The sequence below is a fragment of the Typopeltis vanoorti genome, chromosome 4 (genome assembly GCF_054136105.1).
Source record: "Typopeltis vanoorti isolate ZY-2024b chromosome 4, IOZ_Tvanoo_1.0, whole genome shotgun sequence".
Classification (NCBI taxonomy): domain Eukaryota; kingdom Metazoa; phylum Arthropoda; class Arachnida; order Uropygi; family Thelyphonidae; genus Typopeltis; species Typopeltis vanoorti.
The window spans coordinates 173,014,079-173,038,883 of NC_143552.1; the positions used below are offsets into that span (position 1 = coordinate 173,014,079).

Genomic DNA, 24,805 nt, shown 5'->3' on the forward strand with positions numbered 1-24,805 from the left:
ATGGTAACGTTGATTGGAAGGAGGAGAGGACACACGGGCGGAAGGAATTGGATTTTATGCGGTTATTAAGGGATAACTATCTAATTGAAAATACTAGGGATCAGAGAGTGCTTGATCATCTTAATTACATCTGAGAATTTGACTGTAATGAAAATGACCACGTTGCCACCAATTGGTGAGAGTGATCATAGGGTCTTGACTTGGGAGGTGGCTAAAGGTGTGGAATTTACAATTAAGACAGGGTACATGTGGAATTATCGGGATGGTAAGTATGATAATCTTAGGAGTTTGATTGGTTCAGTGCCATGGCATGTAAAACTGCAAGGGCTGGATGTTGATAGTGCATGGGAGGCAGTTAAGAAGTGTTTGCATGAGGCAATGGCTGACTGTATACCTAGAGTCTGAATAATAAATAAAGTAGGGGTTAAATGGATGAATAACAACATTAAGCTTGAGCTGCAAAAAAAAGAAACAACTGTGGAGGGAATTTAAGGAGAAAGGTGACCAGCAGGCACATGAACAGTATAAAGCGCAGGGCAGAAGGGTAACACGTGTGGTAAGAAAAGCAAAAGCGGATTATGAAAGAACATTAGCCATGCAGGCTAAAGAGAATCCCAAACAGTTTTTTCTCAATATGTTGCAAATAAAAGAAGAAATGTATATGGCAGAATGAATTTAAAGAATGCCGATGGTAGGGAGGTAACCGAATCAGTTGATATAGTTGAATTACTGAGCGAGCACTTTGCAAGAGTATATCATCCAGGTGGTGACATTGCAGGAATGAATGAGCATGGTTTTGTGCCTCAATAACTTGCTCACATTTTATAACACAGTGACGGCTGAACTGGATAAGGGTAACGGATTTACAGTGATTCTGCTGGACCTTGCTAAGGTCTTTGACAGGATACCACATGGAATTCTAATCAGTAAACTGCAGCATATAGGGATGGATATAGGGTTGGTGAGATGGATAACAGGGTGGTTGATGGAGAGATATCAGAGAGTGGTTTATTCAGGAGTAGAGTCCATGCGACGGCCTGTGACTAGTGGTGTGCTGCACGGTTCTGTTCTTGGACCACTACTTTTCAATTTGTTCATTAATGATATAGGAAAGGATCTGAGAGGAACTGTTCATTTGTTTGCGGATGATGCAAAGTTGGGTAGAGCAATAGTGAATGCACAGGATGTCAAAATTTTGCAAGATGATTTGGATAGTTTGGAGGACTGAGCTAAGGAGAATGGATGTCAATTTAATGTGGTAAAGTTTAAAGTTATGCATTTTGTGGTGAAAAGATTAGCAGCAGTATATCACATTGTTGGAACCGTACTCCAGGAGATTGACGAGGCCAGGGATTTGGGTGTGTTGGTGGATAGGGAGTTGAAGTTTAGGGAGCACATCCCGAAAGTGGCTAAATCAGCTCATCAAATCACTTGGTTGCTGAAAAATACTTTAACAAGCAGAGACAAACAGGTTATTGTTCCTCTGTATTGAGCCTTGATAAGACCCCCATCTAGACTACTGTGCCCAAATTTGGGCACCAGGGTTTCTTCTTGATGGGGAGGAGGAGAGAATTCAGAGAAGAGTGACCAAGATGATAGCAGGTCTATGGAATGAACCCTATGAGAACAGGTTGAAGATTTGTGGGTTGCAAAAATTGGTTGATAGGCAAAAAAGTAGTGATATGATTGAGACATTCAAATTACTGAAGGGTTTCTATAAGATTAATTCAGAAGATATTTTTGAGAATAGGACTGGTGGTGAGAGCATAATTCATTTAATTGTACTGAAAAGCGATGTTTTTTTTTTTAAAAAAAAAAATTTTGTCATCAGAATTATCATCGCTATTTGACAAGATTCAGGAACATTTGTGGACTGGTGCAAAATCACTTTCATCACTAGAAGAGATAGTCAGTGCATTAGATCTGTATGGTAAAGGCAATGGTTCTTCACAAACAGAATTAGCTAAACCTTCATTCTGTGCTGATTTTTTTCTTCTGACAATGTGATCAGTGATTAAACTTTGCGATGATGATTTCACTAATTTTTTATATAACTCGCGATATCCAGACATACAGTTCTTCAGCTCGCATTGGAATTTAAAGGCATGTTCAGAATTTGTGTCATTAACAACAAAATGATTTTCCAATTTCTTGCACAGTTCAAGACCTTCTCGAATTATATTTGCAGTGAGGGGAACAGGTTTTTCTTCCGCTTCACTATCGTTTTCTGGATTTTCAACGATATCTAAAGTTAATCGATATCCAATAATATCATCGTCACTTAAGGCATTATCCACAAGCAATTCGTCTACATCGTTGTGGCTAAATGTATCAAAACCTTCTCCACCTATTTCATGTGATTTCATCTGATAATGTAGATGTTTGCAATATATCCAGACCAAGCTGCTTTCCAGCATGCATTTAAAGTTTGTGGTCTTATTTCAGCGATAGCAGATGCAACATGATTTAAGCAGTCCAAAATAGAAAATTTTTTCCAAACGTCAGTTGCTGTTAATGATTCATTTTCTACTTTATTCAATATAAATTTAAAAATGTGCTTAAAGTAATATTTTTTAAAAGTAGCAATTATGTCTTGATCTAAAAGCTGAATAATGCTTGTTGTATTGGATGGAAAAAACACTAGCTGCACATTTTGAAGTTCTAAATGCAAATGACTTGGTGCATTGTCAACAATTAATAAAACTTTAAAATCTAGAGCTTTTTGCTTCATGTATGTTTCCACTTCTGGTACAAAGCAATTATTGAACCATTCAGTAAATACAGCAGTTGTTACCCAGGCCTTTGTATTAGCCATCCAATGTACACGCAGCTCTTTTAGATCTTTGCCTTTTAGAGCACATAGTCTTAGAAATCGATTTACTAAAAGGAGTTTCAACATTCGTTCTGCTGATGCATTGCTACAAAGTAACAACGTTACTCGATCTTTGCTTGCTTTAAACCCACTTGCTTTCTCCTCAGACTTTGCGATGTAAGTTCGACTAGGCATTTTCTTCCAAAACAATCCTGTTTCGTCAGTGTTAAACACTTGATCGGGACAATATCCACCATCTTCAATAATTTTGGCTAACTTCTCTTGAAAATTTTTGGCTGCTTCTTCATCTGCTGCTGCAACCTTGCCTGTAATCTTCACGTTATGAAGTGCATTCCTTTTTAAAAACCCAGTTTACCATCCTTTGCTAGCCCAAAATTCTTTATCAGCCTGGGAAGCAGAAGTAGACGGCTCCAATAGCTTCATCTGTTCATAAAAACAGAAGAGCTTTTTTGTTTAATTAAATAACCACTTATATGAATTCTTCTTTGAATTAATTCTTCAATCCAAATTACGAGTCCTCGTTCTGTGTTTTCTAATAAAGCATCTCTTGAGTATAATGATAATTTGGCATTTAGTTTTGTGCCAGAAATGACAGCTTTTTTTATTGCGACTTCATTCTTTTTAATTGCTCTTATAGTAGATTCACCTAAATTAAAATGTTTACCAATCACCGTAGATCTCTCTCCTTTTGCTAAGCGATTTAAAATTGCAATTTTCATTTCCAAAGAAATTTCTTTTCTTTGGTGCTTTTTTTCTCCATTGGGCCAAATTTAATTAATTAATAATAAAAAATAAGCTAAATTAACAATTATTAATGAATATAATACAAAATAACCAATGTTCCATGAAAATTTCAGGATTTGTGAAGTGTTTATGTTGTAGGAAAAGTTTGGGAAACGCTGGATTAACCTATTATCAGAATGGATTCTCCTTCTGTTGACATGCGCAGAAGTGTCGAAAGGTCTCGTATCTGTGGGCGTGCACTGCATAACTTCAAATCTGCTTAAAAAAGAGACCTGAGTGTATCTTTTAGTTATATCTTTCATAGTATAATCTCGTAAGCTGTTTATTCAAATTTTGCAAATCATTTGTTAATGAGCATTTTTTTTTTTTTTTTTTTTTTTTTTTTAACACAGAGAAGTTTAATGTACAAAAAACTCTACAATTATTAATTATACCATTCTGAATATGTTCATTAACAAATGATTTGGAAAATTTGAATAAACAGCTTATGTGATTACACTATGAAAGATAACTAAAAGATATATAGTTGATATCTTGACACACACTAATGTGTATATTAGAGAGAAAGAGAATATCTTGTTGATATCCTATCAACAAGATATTCTTTTCAACTTTTCTAGGTGCAACCAAAGATAAACATCTGCCTTCAGACCACACTGGAGTATATCAAATTCTTTGCCAGTATGGATTATTGTATTTTGGCCAAACATGTATATCTGCAGCCGTGCATAATGATGAACATTTAGACTACATTAAGTTACATGAGCCAAACTGGCTGGGACTTGTTAGGATATTAGCACTACCAGACAATTCTTTGGAAGAAAATTAAGGTTCTCCATAAAAGTAATAATCTCTTGGAACATTTATATAAAGACAATTATGAGACCCTTCCTACATCGATCTAATCTAAATAAAAACACTGGACAAATGATCCCACTTGTGGAAAATTAGTACTTCACAAATTCCAGAATGAACTCGGGCTTAATTATATATACAGGATGATCCAGAAGCTGAGCTGCATCAAAGCGTTTCGATTCATTTTGCCTAAACATGGCACCCTAGAACTATTGGCCAGTATCATGTAATTGACCTGCCACATGTCAGGTATGGGTGTCCTCAAAATTTGACAATTGCAAGATTAATCAAATGCTTTTGGGAAAGTGCATCAGTTGCAGACAAAATGGAATGGAAGACCTTCCAATCTGACTGACACAAAAGTTACAGCAATACACGACGTGCTATAATGTTCACCTTCAAGGACTCTTGAAGTAAAATGACCATGTGTCTGCGTTCAAATTCTGGAATTCATGTTTGCAATGAAACATCCTTACATTTTCTGAAATTCGAAGTGTGGTGTGCAGTATCATGCTGTCACATTGTTGGACCCATTTTCTTTGAGACAACATTGGACAGTGTACACCATACCAAGACATCACCCAGTTCACAGCTTGAAGAACATGATTATTGTTTTCAGCAGGACTCTGCCACTGTCATAAATCAAATGAAACAGTAACAGACTGATTTCTAAAGGACTTTGGCCCACAAGATTGCCAGATATGTCATCTTATCAGATTTCTTCTTATGGGGATTACTAAAAGGCAAGGTGTATAAAAGTATTCCTCACACAATTCACAAACAGAAAATGAACATTACTGAAACAATTAGGGCAGTCGGTAATTCTGTGCCTCAAAGAGCTGCCTCCAATTTGGTAAAAGATCACATGCCTGCGTTTAAAAATGAGGCAACCATTTTGAACATTTATTATTATTATTATTATGTGAACCTCCAAAGACTCATCGAGGGAGGGCACGTCTACCTTACAGCTCTCCATCTCCACTACTCAATTCAACTACAGTGAAACGAAACTACCATCATCTACTGCCCACCACCACCAGTAATATTTTCACAATCTCAAACATCCATGACCATGGCAAGATTTGAACCCATGGCCTTTTAGCAGGAGAGCAGATACGCTAGCCACTCTAAGCGGATACAGTAAGCTGACAAAGTGCTTTAGTAATGTTATTTATCTTTGCCTTTATAAAGATACAATTATAAGCTTAGTGTGTGCATGAAATTTAGTTCTATAAAGTTATCACTAATATTGAAACATTCAAGTTTATTTTATGTGCACAACTTCTGGATCACCCTGTGTGTGTGTGTGTATCACACACACAACACTTGTTATACGTACTTATGTCTTTATTAATATGGTGATGGACTACCTTTTACCATTAGTATAGCTGAATTCTTCTTGGAAGGGACTCAAGTTTTGAATAGTTTCTGATGGAATTTTGTACCATTCTTCTTGAGGATCATCTTCAAGCTATTTTAAAGACATTTGAGGTGAAAATCTGTATCTTATTCTAGTCTCCAAAACTGACCAGAGTGGTTCAATAATGTTCAAATTTGGTGATTGATTGTGCTGGTCAGGGAAGATATTATCCAAAATGTCCAAATAATCACTTGCAGTAATTCTGTCATGAAGAGTGATAAAACAAACTCATCCAGATGTAGCACCATGAAGATTGACTCATCTGACCACATCATTTCCAGTTTTCTAATGTCTAGGTTTGATGTTCGTGACACCATCATTTACACATCTGAGCATACTTATCAATTATAAGTTTAGCAATTCTAGCCCTACTATGAATATTGAGTTCACAACTTTCAGTTGTGATTTTTTTAAAAACAATTCATCTCAATGTCCAACAATTGCTTTCTGTCATGTTTGATTTTCATCCACTGTTTTTCTTTAATGATGATGCCTTGCCATGATCTGTGTATGCCAACATAATCTTAGAAACTGTCAATCTTGATATACCTAATAATATTGCCGTTTTTGACACTGATGCTCAGGCTGTGCACCAACAACTTGTCCTCCTTCAAACTCAGACAAGTCTCATTTACTGATTTTGAACACAAATTATCACCGAGTATAATTACTATTAGAGCAAACAAAAAAAAGAATATTCAGTGCTGTCACTGCAAGTTTTTTCGATGTACCCAACACAAATTCAAGGCTTGAAGTAGACAACAAAGGATAAACTGCCGGAGGGAAGGAGTGTGCCCAGTGTATCCAGGAAAGGAAGTGAATTTTGGTTTTCAATTTCAGTGGTAAACTATGCGTTTATGTGTTTGTTCAGGTAGCTGAGAAAGGTGTTTAGAATTTGGCTCCTATGTGACCAGATAACGAAAATGCCATCAACATATGTATCTAAGTTAAATGCATTTTTTTAAAAAAAATAAAAAAATAAATAAAGGAATCTACAGCATGTTGCTCACTTCCCAATTGCAACATTTAAAAGTTAGCAGTTGGGAAGGATAGTGGTGAGCCCATGGCTGTACCTTGTTCTGTAGGTAAAAATTATTTTGTCCCTTAAAATAACAAGAATGTGGCCAAAGGGCCATAATATTTGGCAGAAATTTGTTCTGTAAGAGAAGAATAGTGTCAATGTTTGGTATATTTGTGAAAAAGGCAGAAACATCAACCCAACTAAAAAAATCTACCTTGCCAAGCAAGGTAAATTTAATTTTGAGATAGAATGACCTGCCAACTCTTAAGTGTTATGCTAATTTCTTGGGTAGGTAATTATTACTTAGGGCTGTCCACAGCCAAAGCAGAACGTTATGTTTGTGAACCCCATAAATTCTAGGAAAGTAAGCATAATGTAACAAGTTTTTCCAACAGTGTCTGATAATTAAGAATAAATCATTTAACAGTTTTCTTAATCCTGTTAGTTGAATTATAGTTCACAATATGAGAATGTTACTATTAGAGTTTATCATGTTGGAGGCTTAATGGATTTTTTACAACACTCAAAAAGGATTAAAATAGAATTTAATACTTCCTATATTTCGTCCTAGTCACTAGGACATCTACGGGGATTACAAAAACAACTAATGTAACATTCTATTTTAATCCTTTTTGAGTGTTGTAAAAAATCCATTAAGCCTCCAACATGATGTCCTCACAGCAGTTAAGCCTCTACACACGTATCAGAGATTAGTTAATTCACTGGATAAAGGTAAGAAGATCTGTTTAAACTATAGCATTAACTTTGTTACCTTTTGTTATAATGATGTCCTTAGTGCAGTCCGACCACAGATGAGAGAACCCTCGACACTTCTATGCATGGCAGAAGGCGAACCCATTCCAATAATAAGGTAATCAATGCATTTTGTGAGATAGCTTTTCTTTTATGAACATTTTTAGAGAGATAACTACCATATTTGCCGGCGTATAAGACGCGCTAGCCTATAAGACGCACCCCCTTTTTTGCACACATTTTTTATGAAAAAAACTTTATCACTGAATATTATAATGAATTTACAGCATTTCAAATATAAAGTAATAAGTAGGTTCCGCTTTTTCATCTTCTTCGTCAAAACCAAGAAATTCATCTACAGAGCTAAATGAAGAGACACTTGAAACTCTTCTGAATCAGAATCTGAGTCCTCGTGCAACAAATTTCCTCTGTACCATCCAGTGCATTACTAATGCCACACTTCTTAAACGATTTAACCACTGTCTCTGTTTTCACAGCATCCCATGAAGCTTTGACCCACTCACAAACTTGCGAAATGCTTACGCCTCTTCCTTCTTTAAAGAAAATTTAACAGCAGGAATTTATCACCGTTCACAACAACCACCACAACAGTTGGAAAGTTTAAACAAACAGGAACACAGCTTTGATTGTCGATGACAGTGCAAGTGCATCCACTGAACTCTACGTAACAGGAATGCTCTCACACATCGCAAGGAAGCAAGAAAGAAATCACGTTACTCGGAACAGTGAAAATTTCCAGAAATTAAAGTAATAAAAAACTGAGTATTGACATATAAGACGCAACCTGTTTTTCAGACCTATTTTCAAAGAAAAAAAGTGCATCTTATATGCCAATTTGCTTATATAATAGTTGGAAAATTTATTGTATAAAGCATGTGATTTTGAGTGTCAGTGGCAAATTCATACATCATCTTATTTCTTTCTCTCTTTCAAATGAATCGACTTTTATTGGCACGCTGCCAAATACAGTTCTCTCAACTACGGATAGACTATAGCTTTTAATGATTTGACTGCAGCTAGTTCCATTTTGGAGAGATTGCTACTTATGTCTTTCATCATCATCATCAAATTCCTGCCATATACCCTCAAGGGGTGTACAGGATATGATAGTACTACATGAAAAAATTACATCATTACTAACTTCCTATCTACAATTTTCCTCCAAATCAGTCTTTTACTTGTAAAGACTCCAACATTATCAGATTTCTATTGTCTAAGGTCATTATCACATTTCTATTTCTATTGTCTAAGGCACTTTGTACCGTATCAATCCACCTATATCTTGGTCTTCCTCTGGGTCATTTTGCTGCCAACCAGGCAGAGAACACTTGTTTTGCAAATCTTTCTTTGCCCATTCTGTTTAAGTGACCATACCACCTGTGATTAGCTCTGCTAATGCATTCCTGGATGCTGAAAATATCAAGTTCTTTTCTAATATCCTCGTTTTTAATATGATATTATCATTGATATCATCTGTTCACGCCTCTAATCTTTCTCAGGTCTCTCATATCTGCGGTCTCTAGTCTTTGATCAAGTGTTTTACTTCTAACCCAGCTCTCAAATCCATAAGTTAAAACTGGTTTGAACACTGTCTTGTATATAGCTAATTTAGTGTTCCGACTAATTTCTCTTTTATTCCATATGAATTTATTCAATTGACTTTCCACCATACCAGCTTTACTGATTCTGTTGTCTATTGCTATATTTAATTTACCATCTTCTCTAAAAATCTTACCTAAGTAGCTGAAATGTTTTACTTGTTCCACAGGTTCTCCATTCACAACACAGTTGACATTTTCAATGATTCTGCCTATTTTCATTGTCTTTGTCTTTTTATTGCTAATCTTCATACCATATCTATTACAACAGTTATTCAATTTAGTCAGAGAATCCTAGAGACTTGTAGCAGATTTATTTAGAAGTATAACATCATACGCAGAAAGCAAGGAGCTGACATTAACATCTCCAATTTTGATATCAGGTTTAATACCACTTTCCTTCATAATGTGATCCATATAGATAATGAATAACAAAGGGGATAATGTACATCCTTGTCTCACACCAGATTTTCCTCTACTTCCTTCAATTCTAACTGCTGACTTACAACGCAAATAAAGACTAAGTATTGCTTGATATAATGCCCCATCGACACCATATAACTGTAGCGCATTGAATAGCTTCTCTCTCCCTTTTCCAAATTGACAAAACTTAAATACAGATCTTTGTTATATTCCTATGCTTTCTCGACTATTTGTCGTAAAGTGAAGATTTGATCCTGACAGCCTCTATTTGGCCTGAATCCAGCTTGGTTTTCACCAAGCTTTACTTCCACAATTCTTCTCCATCATTTCTCGAGTATATTTGCATAGATCTTGCTATTAACACTCAGTAGGGAAATACCTCTGTAATTCTCACATTCAGTTTTATTTCCCTTTTTTATATATGGTTACTATGAGAGCTCTACTCCAATCATCAGGAATTCGTCGCTCTGTCCAGGCTTTCTGAACTATGCAGTGCAGCCACTGTAAGACTTTTATACCACCATACTTCAGCATTTCTGGTCGAATATCATCTACTCCTGCTGCCTCTCCACATTTCAAGCCTTAGATGGATTTTTCTACTTCAAGTATTGATATGTATTCCTGACTGTATGCCTGTTGAGTGTCTTTTACCACTGTGCTTTCACTGCTTGTTTCATTTAGCAGTTTTTCAAAGTAATTACTCCATACTTCAAGGACATCTTTTTCTCCCATTTTCATGTCAGCTTTATCATCTCTAACTCCTTTTACAGCACTCTTTCCTTCATTTCTAAGCTTCTTCAACAACCTCCAGAATATTTTGCCACCTTCTTGATATTTATTTTCTATATTTTTGCAAAAGTCATCCCATGACTTTTGTTTATCTAGTTTTACACAGTGTTTCGCTCCCTTACATTTGTCTCTGTATTCTTTAAGAGCACAAGCTGACTTATTTGCCAGGAACTTTTGATATGCTTTCTTCTTTTCCTTCAATGCCTCTTTAACTTCCTGTGTCCATCATGGAGTTCTAGTTTTTCTATCCTTGCAGACAACTTCACCACATGGCTCTCTAGCTGAATCAATAAGGGCTTTCTTCAAGGCTTGCCACTGAATCTCCAAGGTTTGATTCCTGTTCTCACACTCTTTCATTTTTTCTTCAATAATCTTTGTGTATTTTAGTCTACAGTTCACATCTGAAAGCTGCTCAACTTTTATTCACTTTAAAACTTTCTTACATGCTATTCTTTTCAATATGAAAATCAATTTTATCCTGCTCAAGACTAAATAGTGATCGCTTCCAATTTCAAATCCTCTGCACACGCTGGTGTCTTGCACCAGGGAAAAAAACATCACTATCAACAATAACATAATCAACGAGACTTTTCTTATTCCTTGCCTCTTCTCTCCATGTGAATTTGTGCACATTTTTATGTTGGAACATGGTGTTAGTAATAACTAGTACATGTCCTGAGCAGAAATCCAACAGATATTTGCCATTATTATTAGCTTTGCTCTTTTCTCCAAATTTTCCCAAAATATTTTTGTATGTCTCACAATCGTTTCCTACTCTGCTATTTAGATTCCCAACAAGGACCAACTTTTCCTTTTTCATTGTGTCAGTTGCTTTTTCTAAAGCCTCAAAAAATTCCTCCACTTCTACCTTAGTAGAACCTTCTCTGGGACCATAAGCGCAAATAAGTCTCATTGTCCAGTTCCCCATTCTCATATTTGCCCATATTACTCTACTTGAGACTGACTGCCATTTAAGAAGATTAGCCTCGTATTTTGTGTTGAATACTATGGCTATCCCTTCTTTTTTTTGATTGTCATTGCCTGAATGTAACATTTTGTATTTATTGCTCAGAAAGATCTCACCAGTTTTTGTCTTTTTTGTTTCAGTCACCCCTATAATGTTGATCTGGTACTTATCTAATTCCTCAGCTAGCTCCATTCTTTGCCATTCAGGCTTTTTATGTTGATAGAACCAATCTTTAACTCTGGTGATGTTGAGTTGAGTTTTCAGATTTGTTCCAGTAGCTGCCTTTTCGCTGTTCGCCGTGGTTCCCTGGCGAAAACAACGGGGGCCTTGTTTAACCGGGCAACGCTCCAGCTGGCATGAAATTTTGTCATGTTGTAACATCATTTTTTATTTTGGTTTAACCAATAAGAATACAATTTGGTTGGCTAAATCCCAAAATTGCCAGCCCACCGTCGTTCGTTCGGTATTCAAGTAGATACCCAACAGGGTGCAACACGAGAAGGTCAGGATTGGACATTAGGTCAGAGGCCCTGGTCGGTTCTCCGCATTCCTTTTAAGTCTATGTGGAGGTCTCCTCTCAGTTATACAGCTTTGACCCTATGTCTTTCATATTATTTAAAATATTACAGGTTTCTGAACAAATTTTATCAGCTTTAAATTACTTGGAAGAAATTTATTGGCCCTTTCAATATGGCATATAACATCCAGTTTATGAATAGTTCTAGGTGCTATTGCAAAGTTTATGCTTTTAATATATAACAAACCAAATAACAATTCAGTAATTGGGACTGATGGGATGTTGCGGATGCTACGTGTTCAGCTTAACTAGCTATTCCTTTGACCAGGCTATATAATTGGACTCTCAGAACAGGGAAGATTCCACAGGAATGCAAAGAATGTATGATAATCCCATTGCACAAGGGTGGTGCAAAGATTGATGTATGCAACTGTAAAAATAATCATAATTTATAATTATGAATCTTTTTACAATTGTTTCTCTATTCTAATATATCATTAGTTTTGGATTTTTTGGTTATATTTGTATTGTCATTCAAATCTCCGTTGTTTTAAATGTTTTATCTATATGCATTTATTACGTTCCAGAATATGTTTATAGCCGAGTTGTCAACTATCCTTCCAAGCACATGCTAAATATCATGTTTGGAATGTGCCTCTAATGAACAAAATAACCAAATACCTCATCTTTATCAAAATACAAGATTATACAGCTTAAATTAATTTATAATTTGAAGATTTCACATGGAATGACTAACCATAAGACAGCAACAGGCACATGAAATGAAACTGTTTAATGTTCCGATTACTTAAAAAGAAAAATTAAAAATACCAAAAATGTTTTTTCGATGAAATATGATTTCAGTATTCTTAAATAATCCTCGACATGATTAATGTATCAACAAAAGTGATTGGCAGGAATAACTAGCATCTATAATCCCCATATCTGGGGATTATAGTTGCTAGTTATTCCTGCATTTCACTTCATGAAGGTTTTCCATTGAAACATTATAACAGATGAGATTTATATCTCACAAATGCTTGAAACTCTGAACAACATGAATAGAATAAGAACAAAATTTGTTGTAGGATGTCTGGCACAAAGCTGAATACAGCAGCCACTCACTATAACAAATCTCTAGGTACCAGAGAAACAGTTCACTATAGCACCAGGTTTGCCATAATGAATTAAGAGGGAAAAGACTAATCCTCCCTATTTCTAAGGAAATAAATCTCCAAGTTACTGACACATTCAGATGGGCAACTACAGCTTGAACTTATCTTGTACCAAGGTTTAACAGACCTAGAGATCACACCTTCCCGCTGGACCATAAGAATTCGTGCTTAAATTAACTCCCCTCCCAAACACACACACACACACCACACACACACACACTGAGTGTTGTTTCAAGTGTTAATAGCTGGCAATACTAAAGCATTTTAAACTTTGAATAGCCACTGAATATCTTCTCATGATTTGTCCCTACTAGAATCCAAGATATATTGGAATCAAGGGAAATGAGTAAATACAATTACTAGATTAACTTAGACCTTGTCCAGTTACTGTTTCAGTTCCCTGTTTCTATTTTTTTTTTCTTTTGCTATGAAAAAAAAAGGACGGATCTTTAATATGTCCCATTTCTATCTATTGAAAGATCTCTCTCTCACACACACACTAGTTGACCTATTTAATAATTTATCCAAATATAAAGCAAAGCTAATCTCATGTGGTAGGTGAATTAATCAGAATAGGATTGATAGATAAGATTAATCTGGAGGATAACTGTTGATAGGAAGTTAGTAATGATGTAACTTTTTCAAGTAATGCTACCATAATATCCTGTCTACTCTTTGATATCAGGAATTTGACTATTTCTTGAAAACTATAAGCATAAACACATTCTGATAATTTTATGTCTACAAAATTTTGAAAAATTAATTTGCTGTTACATGTGCTATCTAAACTAATAAGCATGCAACTATTTTCTGTCATACTCCATGATAGAGTTATTTATATAGATCATCAGTACAGAGACTGGAGAAGCTAGATGGCAGCTCATTTGATTTCTTTTGGTAATGTACTATGTCATCCTGCATGTGCTCTCATTTCCCCTCAATGAATCTTTGATCTCCTACTTATGCAAATAGGAAGCTTCCCCTTAATAATTCACTATTTTTAGACTTCCTTATTCAGCAATATGCTACAAATGTTCTTTCACTCTGATCTTTTTTTACTCACTGTCATCCAGTCTCTTTTGATTCATTCCATATCTACAGACAGAAGAATGTAAGATTCCATTTTCTCTTACACACACACACATTGCACATTTTCTCTCCTGAAAACACTTTATACAAAAACATTAGCCCATAATAGTGTTGTCAGATTTAGGAGTGATATATCCAAAAAGTTCTATAAACATTCTTAATTCTGTTTAGAAGCCATATTGGTAATCAGTTTCCTAGTTATTCCCTCTTTTCCAAAACAAGAAAAACATAAAATAGATTGTTTGCTTCCCAATGCTTTTTCTGTATCAGAATGTTTAGATACTACTCAACTGGAGTGCAATCATATTCCCCCTGATTTCCTCAAATCTAAAAAACAACTCATACCTAAAAAAAAAAACTCTTGGGGGAGACCAGACTCCTATTAGGCAGTGGAGTCTGGGAGGCAGATGAGGGAAACCTTAACAGGTGAGTAGAGAATTAGAAACAGTGGAATTAGAAAGAAAGGGTGTGGCAGTGGAATGGCAGTAGCCCAAGGATGTCCATCTCCCCATACCTTTTTAACATCTACCTAGAGGATATGGTTAACCAATCCTTAGAAAGAGAAAAAGGAATCTACCTAAATGGTTATAACCATTTAGGTAGATTCCTTAAAAAGTAAACTTCTCCTTGAATGGATCAACAATCGAACAAGTAAAACAATTCAACTATTTAAGGAACAGTAATAACAGAACACTTAGATACCATGACCACTATTCAACTTAGAATATCAAATGAATGGTCATTTAATAAGCTAGGCAAAATCTGGAAAAATAAAATCTCCAAACCTCTAAAAATAAAATTATATAATGCAATTATGACACATACACACTGTGCTATATGCTTCAGAAACTTAGACACTCAAGAAGACAGAGATAAGAAAACTGGAGGCTTTTGAGGTGAAATGTCTCAGAAAAATAAATAAAACAAAATGAACAGAAAAGAAAACAAATGAAACTAAAACAAGATTTAAAATATACAGACTCATGGATAGAAAAGATCAAAAGAAGACAACTTCAATGGTACAGACATGTCGGGAGAATGCCATAAAAACGGCTACCCAACCTCATTCTGTATGCAAGATTAGAAGAAAAAAAGGAAAACCAAGAACAGTTCCCACAAAAAAGAATATACCTAATTAAGAGGGAGATGTTAAATCCCGTTTTATTTTATAGCCGGGTACGAAACTTGGGTCGAAATCCATCGACATCTGTAGAGTTTCAATGCCAAAAAAACTATCGGCAGAACCAAGTGAAAAATGATCACTTGGATAGTACAACACCAGGGCAACTCCATGCAAAGGTGAAGCAAGCTCCATCACTAACTTTAATTTTCTTTCATAATGTAAAACCCAGCTCCTAAGAGATGTAAATATATTCTTTTACATTATGAGAAATAGGTCACTACCCAGACTGGTTTCAACCTTTTTTGAGGTCTCATCAGTCAGTAGGTAGACCTGGAATATCAAAGTTTTAAGTGAACAGAAACTTACGGATGTCTTATTGAAACTCTACGGATGTCAATGGATTTCGACCCGAGTTTCGTACCCGGCTATAAAATAAAACAGGATTTAACATCTCCCTCTTAATTAACAAATTCGCCGGTAAAATAGCCTTTCGGCTTATTACCTTAAAGAATATACCTGTTATGTGGAATTAATTCCTAGAGCATGCTAGGCTGTTTACTTTTGTTTCTTCCTTATCTCTTCCATATCTATTTTTCCCCCTTCGGAAAGTCTTTCTATCTTGAATAATTGTAGTTTCCAATCCTTTTACCAAGGATTGGAAACTACACTTATTTGAGATAAATGTCAGCATGCTCTTTTTTCTCTTCTGACCTCAATCTCATAGTCAGTGTGATTGTGATCTTTCATACCTCAAATTACTGTAAGATGATGAAATTAATAGATATAGATCTTCATAATAAATTTGATGTAAATTTTCTTGTCATTTTTTAACATAGATTATTAGCCTTACAAATACAATCTACCTACTCATAAGTGAAATTAAGAAAATGAAAGCCATGGCCTTATCAAAAATACTAATTCTGCTTATAAAAGCTCAATATTTATACTTAAAGTTAGGAATATTAAAATTTTAGATCTTAAATGAATGAATAGAGAAATAAAATGTATATCTACACAAATATATTTATTAGCATTTTGAAAATACTATTTTTAACACTTATTCCATCTATATGAAAGTATCCCCAAATACAGATGAAAATTTATAGAAATAAACTGCCAAAAAAAAAAAAAAAAACTGAACTGCATGTTATGATGCTAATATTACATTATATAAACACATGAAGTAGCATCACTTTGTGATGCTGTTACCTTGGCTGAAACTTCCCCTTCCCCTTCCTGGACCTTGGTTACTATAAGTGAAGCATAATGTAGTAAGTACATTTAGAATATGTCTGATTTATTTTTATTTTTTATTAGTAATACCATCCAAAATTTACATGTAAGGTAGATGTATAGCTTACTCTGAATTTTAACTTTGTAAAAAGTTCATTAGCAGATATTAAAAAAAAAAAAAAGGGAAACAATAAAAACAGCCTATATATACACACACACATATATATATACTGTTCATTCAGGAGAGCGGAACTCTCATTAAATTATCTACCTGAATATGAAAATGCAGGAGGGGAAGAAAAGTTTTACAAAAAATTTAATAAAACAATACTTCCTGGCAACAAGCTTTTATTAGTGAGTGTCAAAAGCAATAATATACTGGGCAATAAAAAAAAAAAAAAAAAAATATATATATATATATATATATATATATATATATATATATATATATATATATATATATGACTATGGCTCTTCATGTCCAGGTAGAGAATTTACTGAATAATATTAAGATAATATGCACTCTATTAACAAACAAACTTAAGTTGACCATAACAGATTATCTCTACTATTTTGCTCAACAACCAGTCATAAACTTTTGCTTTTTCAAATCATTAACCAAAATGCTGAATCAGCATTTAAAGAAACAGCAGAAAAATAACAAGGTCCACAACATAAACATGTAGAGCTTGTTATTTTACATATGTTACTGAAAATTTATTCAAATTTTATCTAAAAGAAACCACAAAACTAAAATTTGAATGAATTTTCAATAATCTATTCTAATCACCTATGAATGTAAGGTGATCAGAAACAATGAAAATATGCATATTAAACAAAATTTGTAAACAAATTTGGTAGATGTTTAGAATGCTTAGTAACATTTGTAAACCAGAAAAATATCCCACTTAATATTTGCACGGTATATGAGAAAATATTAACATTACTACAGTTCATCATCATCAAATTCCTGACATGTACTCTCAAGGGGTGTACAGGAGATTATGATAGTACTACATGAAGAACTTACATTATTGCTAACTTCCTATCAACAATTTTCCTGCAAATCAATCTGTTGTGTGTCAGGACTCCAACATTATCAGACCTTATATTTCTGTCTTCTAAAGCACTTTTTATTGTATCAATCCACATATATCTTGGTCTTCCTCTGGGTCTTTTTCCTGACATCCTGGCAGAGAACACTTGTTTTGCTAATCTTTCCTCTCCCACCTGAGATTAGTTCTGCTAACACATTCCTGAATGCTAACAATATCAAGTTCTTTCCTAACATTCTCATTTTTAATATGATATTGCCATTGTTGCCATCTGTTAATACCCCTAATCTTTCTCAGGATACTCATATCTGTGGTCTCTACTCTTTGGTCAAGTGTTTTATTTCTAACCCAGCTTTCATATCCATAAATTAAAATTGGTTTGAACATAGCTTGTATACAGCTATTCAGTGTTTAGATTGATTTCTCTTTTTTTATCATATAAATTTATTCTGTTAACTTCCTACCACACTGGCTTTATTGATTATGTTGATTGTTTCAATATTTAATTTACCATCTTCACTAAAAATTGTGTGTAAGTAGCTGAAATGTTTCACTTGTTCTATAGGTTCTCCATTCACAATGCAGTTGATATTTTCAATGTTGCTGCCTATTTTCATTGTCTCTGTCTTATTATTACAATTTATACCAAATTTATAACAATAATTACTCAATTTAGTCAAGGAATTGTGCAGACTTGTACTGGATTTATTTAAAAGTATAACATCTGCATAAAGTAAAGAGCTGAGACTAACATATCCAATTTTGATATCAGGTTTAATACTGCTTTCCTTCATAATGGAATCCATATAGATAATGGACATCCTTGATTTAATATTTAATTTAACAGATTTAATATCAATCCATCTTCCTGTACTTCCTTCAATTCTAACTGCTGACTTACAATTCAAAGACTAAGTACTGCTTGATATAATGCCCTATTGACACCATAACTGTAGCATTTTGAACAGCTTTTCTCTTGTCACCCTGTCATATGCCTTTTGCAAGTCAAAAAAACTTAGTTGACAAATCTTTGGAATATAACAAAGATCTCTATTTGTCATAAAGTGAAAATCTGATCCTGATAGCCTCTGTTTGGCCATAATCCAGCTTGTTCTTCAGAAAGCTTCCATCACAATCCTTCTCAACCATTTCGCAAGTATACGTATATAAATCTTACCAAGAACACTCAGTAGAAAAATACTGCTGTAATTCTCATATCTGGAATTCGTCTCTCTGTCCAGGCCTTCTGAACTACTTAGTGCAGCTACTGCAACTTTTATACCTTCATACATGAGCATTTCTGGTTTAATACTGCTGATTTATACCAAAACTGGATATCAGCTACTCCCATTGCCTTTCCCCATTTCAGGCTTTTGATAGCTTTTTCAACTTCAAGTATGGATATGTATTCCAGACTGTATGCCTGTTGAATATTTTTACCACTGTGTTGTCACTGCAGTTTCATTTAGCAATTTTTTTGAAGTAATTATTCCATACATCAAGGATATCTTTTTCTCCAGTTTTCATGTCATTTTTGTCATCTCTAATTCCTTTTAGATCACTTTTTTCCTTCATGTCTGGGCTTTTTCAGCAGCTTCCAAAATATTTTGCCACCTTCCTGATATTTATTTTCTATGTTCCTACCAAAGTATTCCCATGAGTTTTGTTTAGCTAGTTTTACACAGTGTTTAGCTTTCTTACATTGGGCTCTGTATTCTCTAAGAGCTCAAGCTGACTCATTAGCAAGGAACTTTTGGTATGCTTTCTTCTTTTCCTTCACTTCCTCTGTAACTTCCATTGTCCACAATGTTTTCTTCAGGGCTTGCCACTGAATATACACGGTTCGATTCCAGTTCTCAAACTCTTTCATTTTTTCTTTAATAATGTTTGTGTATTTTAGTCTACAGTTCACATCTGAGAGCTGTTCAACTTTTATTCGCTTTAAAACTTTATTACATGTGAAATTCAATTTTATCCTGCTCAAGACTAAATGCTGATCACTTCCAGTTTCAAATCTTCTGTACACTGGTGTATAGAGGATTTGAAATTTCTCACTAGTGAGTAAACATCATTATCAACAATAACAGAGTCAATGAGACTTCTTATTCTTTGTCTCTTCTCTCTATGTGAATTTGGGCACATTTTTATATTAGAACACTGTGTTAGTAATTACTAGTCCATGTTCTGAGCAGAAATCCAACAAGTATTTTCCATTATTATTAGCCTTGTTCTTTTCTCCACATTTTCCCAAAATATTTCTGTATGTCTGACAATCATTTCCTACTTTGCTATTTAGATCCCCCAACAAGGATGAACTTTTCTTTTTTCATTGTATCAGTTGCTTTCTCTAAAGCCTCAAAAATCCCTCTATTTCTACCTAAGTAGAAGCTTCTGTGGCACCATAAGCACAAAAAAGTTTCATTGTCCAGTTCCCCGTTCTGATATTTGCCTACATCACTCTACTAGAGACTGCCTGCCATTCAAGAAGATTAGCCTCGTATTTAGTGTTGAATACTATGGCTACTCCTTCTTTTCCTTGATTGTCATTGCCTGAATATAACATTTTGTATTTATTGCTCAGAAAGATTTCACCAGCTTTTGTCTTTTTTGTTTCAGTCACCCCTATTATGTCGATCTGGTACTTATCTAATTCCTCAGCTAGCTCCATTTCTTTGCCATTCAGGTTTCTTTTTTGCTGTTCACCCTGGTTCCCTGGGTGAACAGCAAACAACAAAGAAAACAACTGGGGCGTTGTTTAATTAGTCAACGCCAAAGCATGCAATTCTGTCATATTTTACCACAATTTTATTTTTGGTATTAAGCCAATGAGAATATAGTTTGGTTGGCTAAATCCCAAATTGCCAGCCCATCCTCATTCGTTCAGTATCCAGTTAGATACCTAACAGGGTGCACCACAAGAAGGTAAGGGTTGGACATCAGGTCAGAAGCCCTGGTCAGTTCTACTCATTCCTTTAAAGGCTATGTAGAGGTCTCCTCTCAGTTATACGCCTTTGACCGAAGAGAAGCAATTTCTTTGGAAACGATAGCAATGATAACACTGATAGCCCAAAGCAAACCTGTCATGTGCAGCAGAAGTTAAAACAGAAGGGATTTGTTCATTTTTTTTGAAGATCGGAGGGGAGGATTATCTTTGTGCAATAATTCATGGGGAATGCTGTACCAGAAAACAGGTGTAGACAGAATAAAATATGAATGGAAGTAGTAGGCTAAATTGGTCAGAAATGAGTATAAATAGATTTGCTGCTGCTCATGCTATGGTGGGTTTAGCATAAATGTAAGAGAATCGTGGATGCCACTTCCCCTGAAAAAGAACTGAAGTATCTAGCAAAAAAGACACATTGCAGAAACTCACACTCTGCTGTTGAGTCTATAAGGAAGAGAGGTTATTCATTAACCAAGTTACTTTCTTTTCTGCAAACATCAAGAATTTTTAGATAGGTATTAAAAAAGGTATTGTGAAAAGTTAGTAATTGAACAATTGAAAAATGCTTCTACAATGAAAAATGATGCAAAGTTTTTTTAGAGGTTGAGATGCTAAAAAATGGCTTTGTGCCCAGAAAAGGTTAGAGTTAAGTACTAGCTCACAAAGAAATGTGGTCTTGACTGGTGAAGTAGATGTTATCAAAGGAAATAGAAGATGTAATAGCATCCATTTTGTGAGAAAAAGGACAAAACTGTATGCTAGAACCCCTTATTATCCCACTGTTTAGGCACTGATTGTAGATGATCCTGAAGCTTAGGATATTTGAGCACTGCAAGTTTTATTGTACAAGTAGGAAGAATGTTATTATTAGTTAAACTATGTACACTCAGGTCTCTTTTTATGCAGATTTGAAGTTATGCGGTGCGCACCCACAGATATGAGACCTTTCGACACTTCTGCGCATGTCAACAGAAGGAGAATCCATTCTGATAATAGGGTAATCCAGCATTTCCCAAACTTCCTACGGCGGAAACACTTCACAAATCCTGAAATTTTCATGGAACACCTTGGTTATTTTGTAATGTATTCATTAATAATTAATTGTTAATTCAGCTGATATTTTATTATTAATAAATAATTGATCATTAATTAATCAAATTTGGCCTAATGAAGAAAAAAAAGCACCTAAGAAAAGAAATTTCTTCGGAAAAGAAAATTGCAATTTTATATCACTTAGCAAAAGGAGAGGGATCTACGATGATTGGTAAACATTTTAATTTAGGCGAATCTACTATAAGAGCAATTTAAAGAGAATGAAGTGGCAATAAGAAAATCTGTCATTTCTGGCACAAAACTAAGTGCCAAATTATCATCGTACTGAAGAGATGCTTTATTAGAAAACATGGAACAAGAGCTCGTAATTTGGATTGAAGAATTAACTCAAAGGGGAATTCCTATAAGTGGTTATTTAATTAAACAAAAAGCTCTTCAGTTTTATGAACAGATGAAGCAACTGGAGATGTCTACTTCTGCTTCCCAGACTGATAAAGAATTTTCAGCTAGCAAAGGATGGTAAACCAGATTTTTAAAAAGGAATGTACTTCATAACGTGAAGATTACAGGCAAGGTTGCAGCGGCAGATGAAGAAGCAGCCAAAAATTTTTAAGAGAAGTTAGCCAAAATTATTGAAGATGGTGATATTGTCCCGATCAAGTGTTTAACAGCGACGAAACAGGATTGTTTTGGAAGAAAATGCCCCTAGTCGAACGTACATCACAAAGTCTGAGAAAAAAACAAGTGGGTTTAAAGCAAGCAAAGATCGAGTAACGTTGTTACTTTGTAGCAATGCATCAGGAGATCGAATGTTGAACCCCTCCTAGTAAATTGATTTCTAAGACCACGTGCTCTAAAAGGCAAAGATCTAAAACAGCTGCCGGTACATTGGATGGCTAATACAAAGGCCTGGGTAACAACTGCTGTATTTACTGAATGGTTCAATAATTGCTTTGTACCAGAAGCGGAAACATACATAAAGCAAAAAGCTCTCGATTTTAAAGTTTTATTAATTGTTGACAATGCACCAAGTCATCCGCATTTAGAACATCCAAATGTGCAGGTAGTGTTTTTTTCACCCAATACAACAAGTATTATTCAGCCATTATATCAAGGCATAATTGCTACTTTTAAAAAAATATTATGTTAAGCACACTTTTCGACTTATATTGGATAAACCAGAAAATGAATCATTAACAGTAACTGATGTTTTAGAAAAAATTTTCTATTTTGGACTGCTTAAATCATGTTGCATCTGCTATCGCTGAAATAAGACCACAAACTTTAAATACTTGCTGGAAAGCAGCTTAGCCTGGATGTATTGTAAACAGTGCAACCATGAAAACATCTTACATTATCAGCTGAAATCATTACATTGGCACATGAAATTGGTGGAGAAGGTTCTGATACATTTAGCTAGAACGACGTAGACGAATTGCTTGTGGATAATGCCTTAAGTGACGATGATATTATTGGATATCGATTAACTTTAGATATCGTTGAAGATCCAGAAAACGATAGTGAAGCAGAAGAAAAACCTGTCCTCCTCACTGCAAATATAATTCGAGGTTTTGAACAGTGCAATGAATTGGAAAATCATTTTCTTGTTAATGACACAAATTCTATATCGCAAACATATAAAAAATTGGTGAACTCATCATCGCAAAGTTTAATCACTGCTTACATTGTGAGAAGAAAAAATCAGCATAGAACGAGGGTGAAGCTAATTCTGTTTATGAAGAACCATTGCCTTTACCATACAGATCTGATGCACTGACTATCTCTTCTGGTGATGAAAGTGATTTTGCACCAGTTCGCAAACATTGCTGAATATTGTCTAATAGTGATGATAATTCTGATGACAAAATGTTAAAAAAAAAATTTTACTTTTCAATAAAATTAAAAAGCTTTAAAACAAACTTAGGCATTCTTATTTTCCTGAATTTTCATAAACTTTTTTTATGCGATTTTAGGTTTATTTTAATTCTTTGCTTCAGTTTTATGCGGTTTTAGAAAATTATGGAACGTATCTCTGATTTTTCTACGCAAGTTAGGCCTTTTTTGTGCAATTTTTATATGCTTTTTTTGTGGAACGTATTTACTGCATAAAAAGAGACCCGACCGTATATGGTTTGAAATCAATGAGGTGGCCTGAGAGGAACATCCCTCAGGAATAGTAATCTGCACAAAGAACACCATTATGAAGTAAACAACTACAAGAAAGCTGGTTATCCAATAAAGAGGCCAGACCAACAAATACCTTTGAAATGTCAAGTGCAACAGCTTCTGTTTCTCCAAACCTTTCTATGGCATTACCAGAAAGAGTAGTATCTGCTGTGAATCATGAGCAAATTCATAAAAGTGGTCATCAGTTAGCTGGCATTTCTTCAGATGTGTGCAAAAAAAAAATTATGCTGATTACCTCTTCATTATTTTGGTGATAACTAAGTGAGAGCAATAAAGTTGGTAGCTTAATGGGGATATTATTGTTTTTTTTTAAAAAAAAGACTGAATATTGGTTTCCTTATATGTTGTGGAGTTGATACCTCCTGAGTATAATAGAATATAGTGATGATAAAATAACAAGTGTTAGTTCAGGAGAATATCTCTTAAGCACAATTGAGGGAAAACAAGCCTTCTTGGTAGGTATTCAAGATTCTTTTTTCTGAGGTCAGAAGTCAGATTTTGTACATTGTTCTTGAAATGGTGATTTGCCTTGGTCATCCATACTAAAATTGGAAGAGAAGTGTGATGCCAATAGTTCAGCTTATGCCTTCAGGTTTTTGCAATACATTAGGAGCACAGTTTGAGAGAAACTGTACCCAATAGTTTCTTTGGAAAGACCAAAAAGATATAATCATGTGCAAGAGAAGAGTTCTGCATTCAACTCTCTCAAAATTAGGCTTCAGTTTGTTGATAGTAGTTTAGCAATTATTACAGGCTTCAGTGAGAATGAAATTTATTGGTTGTAAAGATTTGATACAACTAGTCAAGACTAGTTGTATCAAATCTTTACAACCAATAAACCCAGTGTTAGTTATTTTTATTACATTAGTTTTGTGGTCGAAAATAACAATATTGATCAATACCATACTACTTCAATTTTCTAAATATAAAAAGATTCATCTCAAAACACTAGAAGTAGCATTCCTCACTGAGTTCTATGTTGGGTGCCCTATGCCTTTCATTCTT

General features: G+C 34.6%; 1 protein-coding gene across 2 annotated transcripts in view; it reads right to left on the minus strand.

Moving 5' to 3' along the window:
* LOC150107853 (uncharacterized) overlaps positions 1-24,805 on the minus strand; it is a 284,299-nt gene that overhangs the window by 152,070 nt on the left and 107,424 nt on the right. For both annotated transcript variants that reach the window (XM_090392094.1, XM_090392093.1), the window contains exon 7: positions 16,538-16,578. In XM_090392094.1, the coding sequence (XP_090248220.1) occupies positions 16,538-16,578 (41 nt within the window). The remainder of the gene's footprint in view (positions 1-16,537; positions 16,579-24,805) is intronic.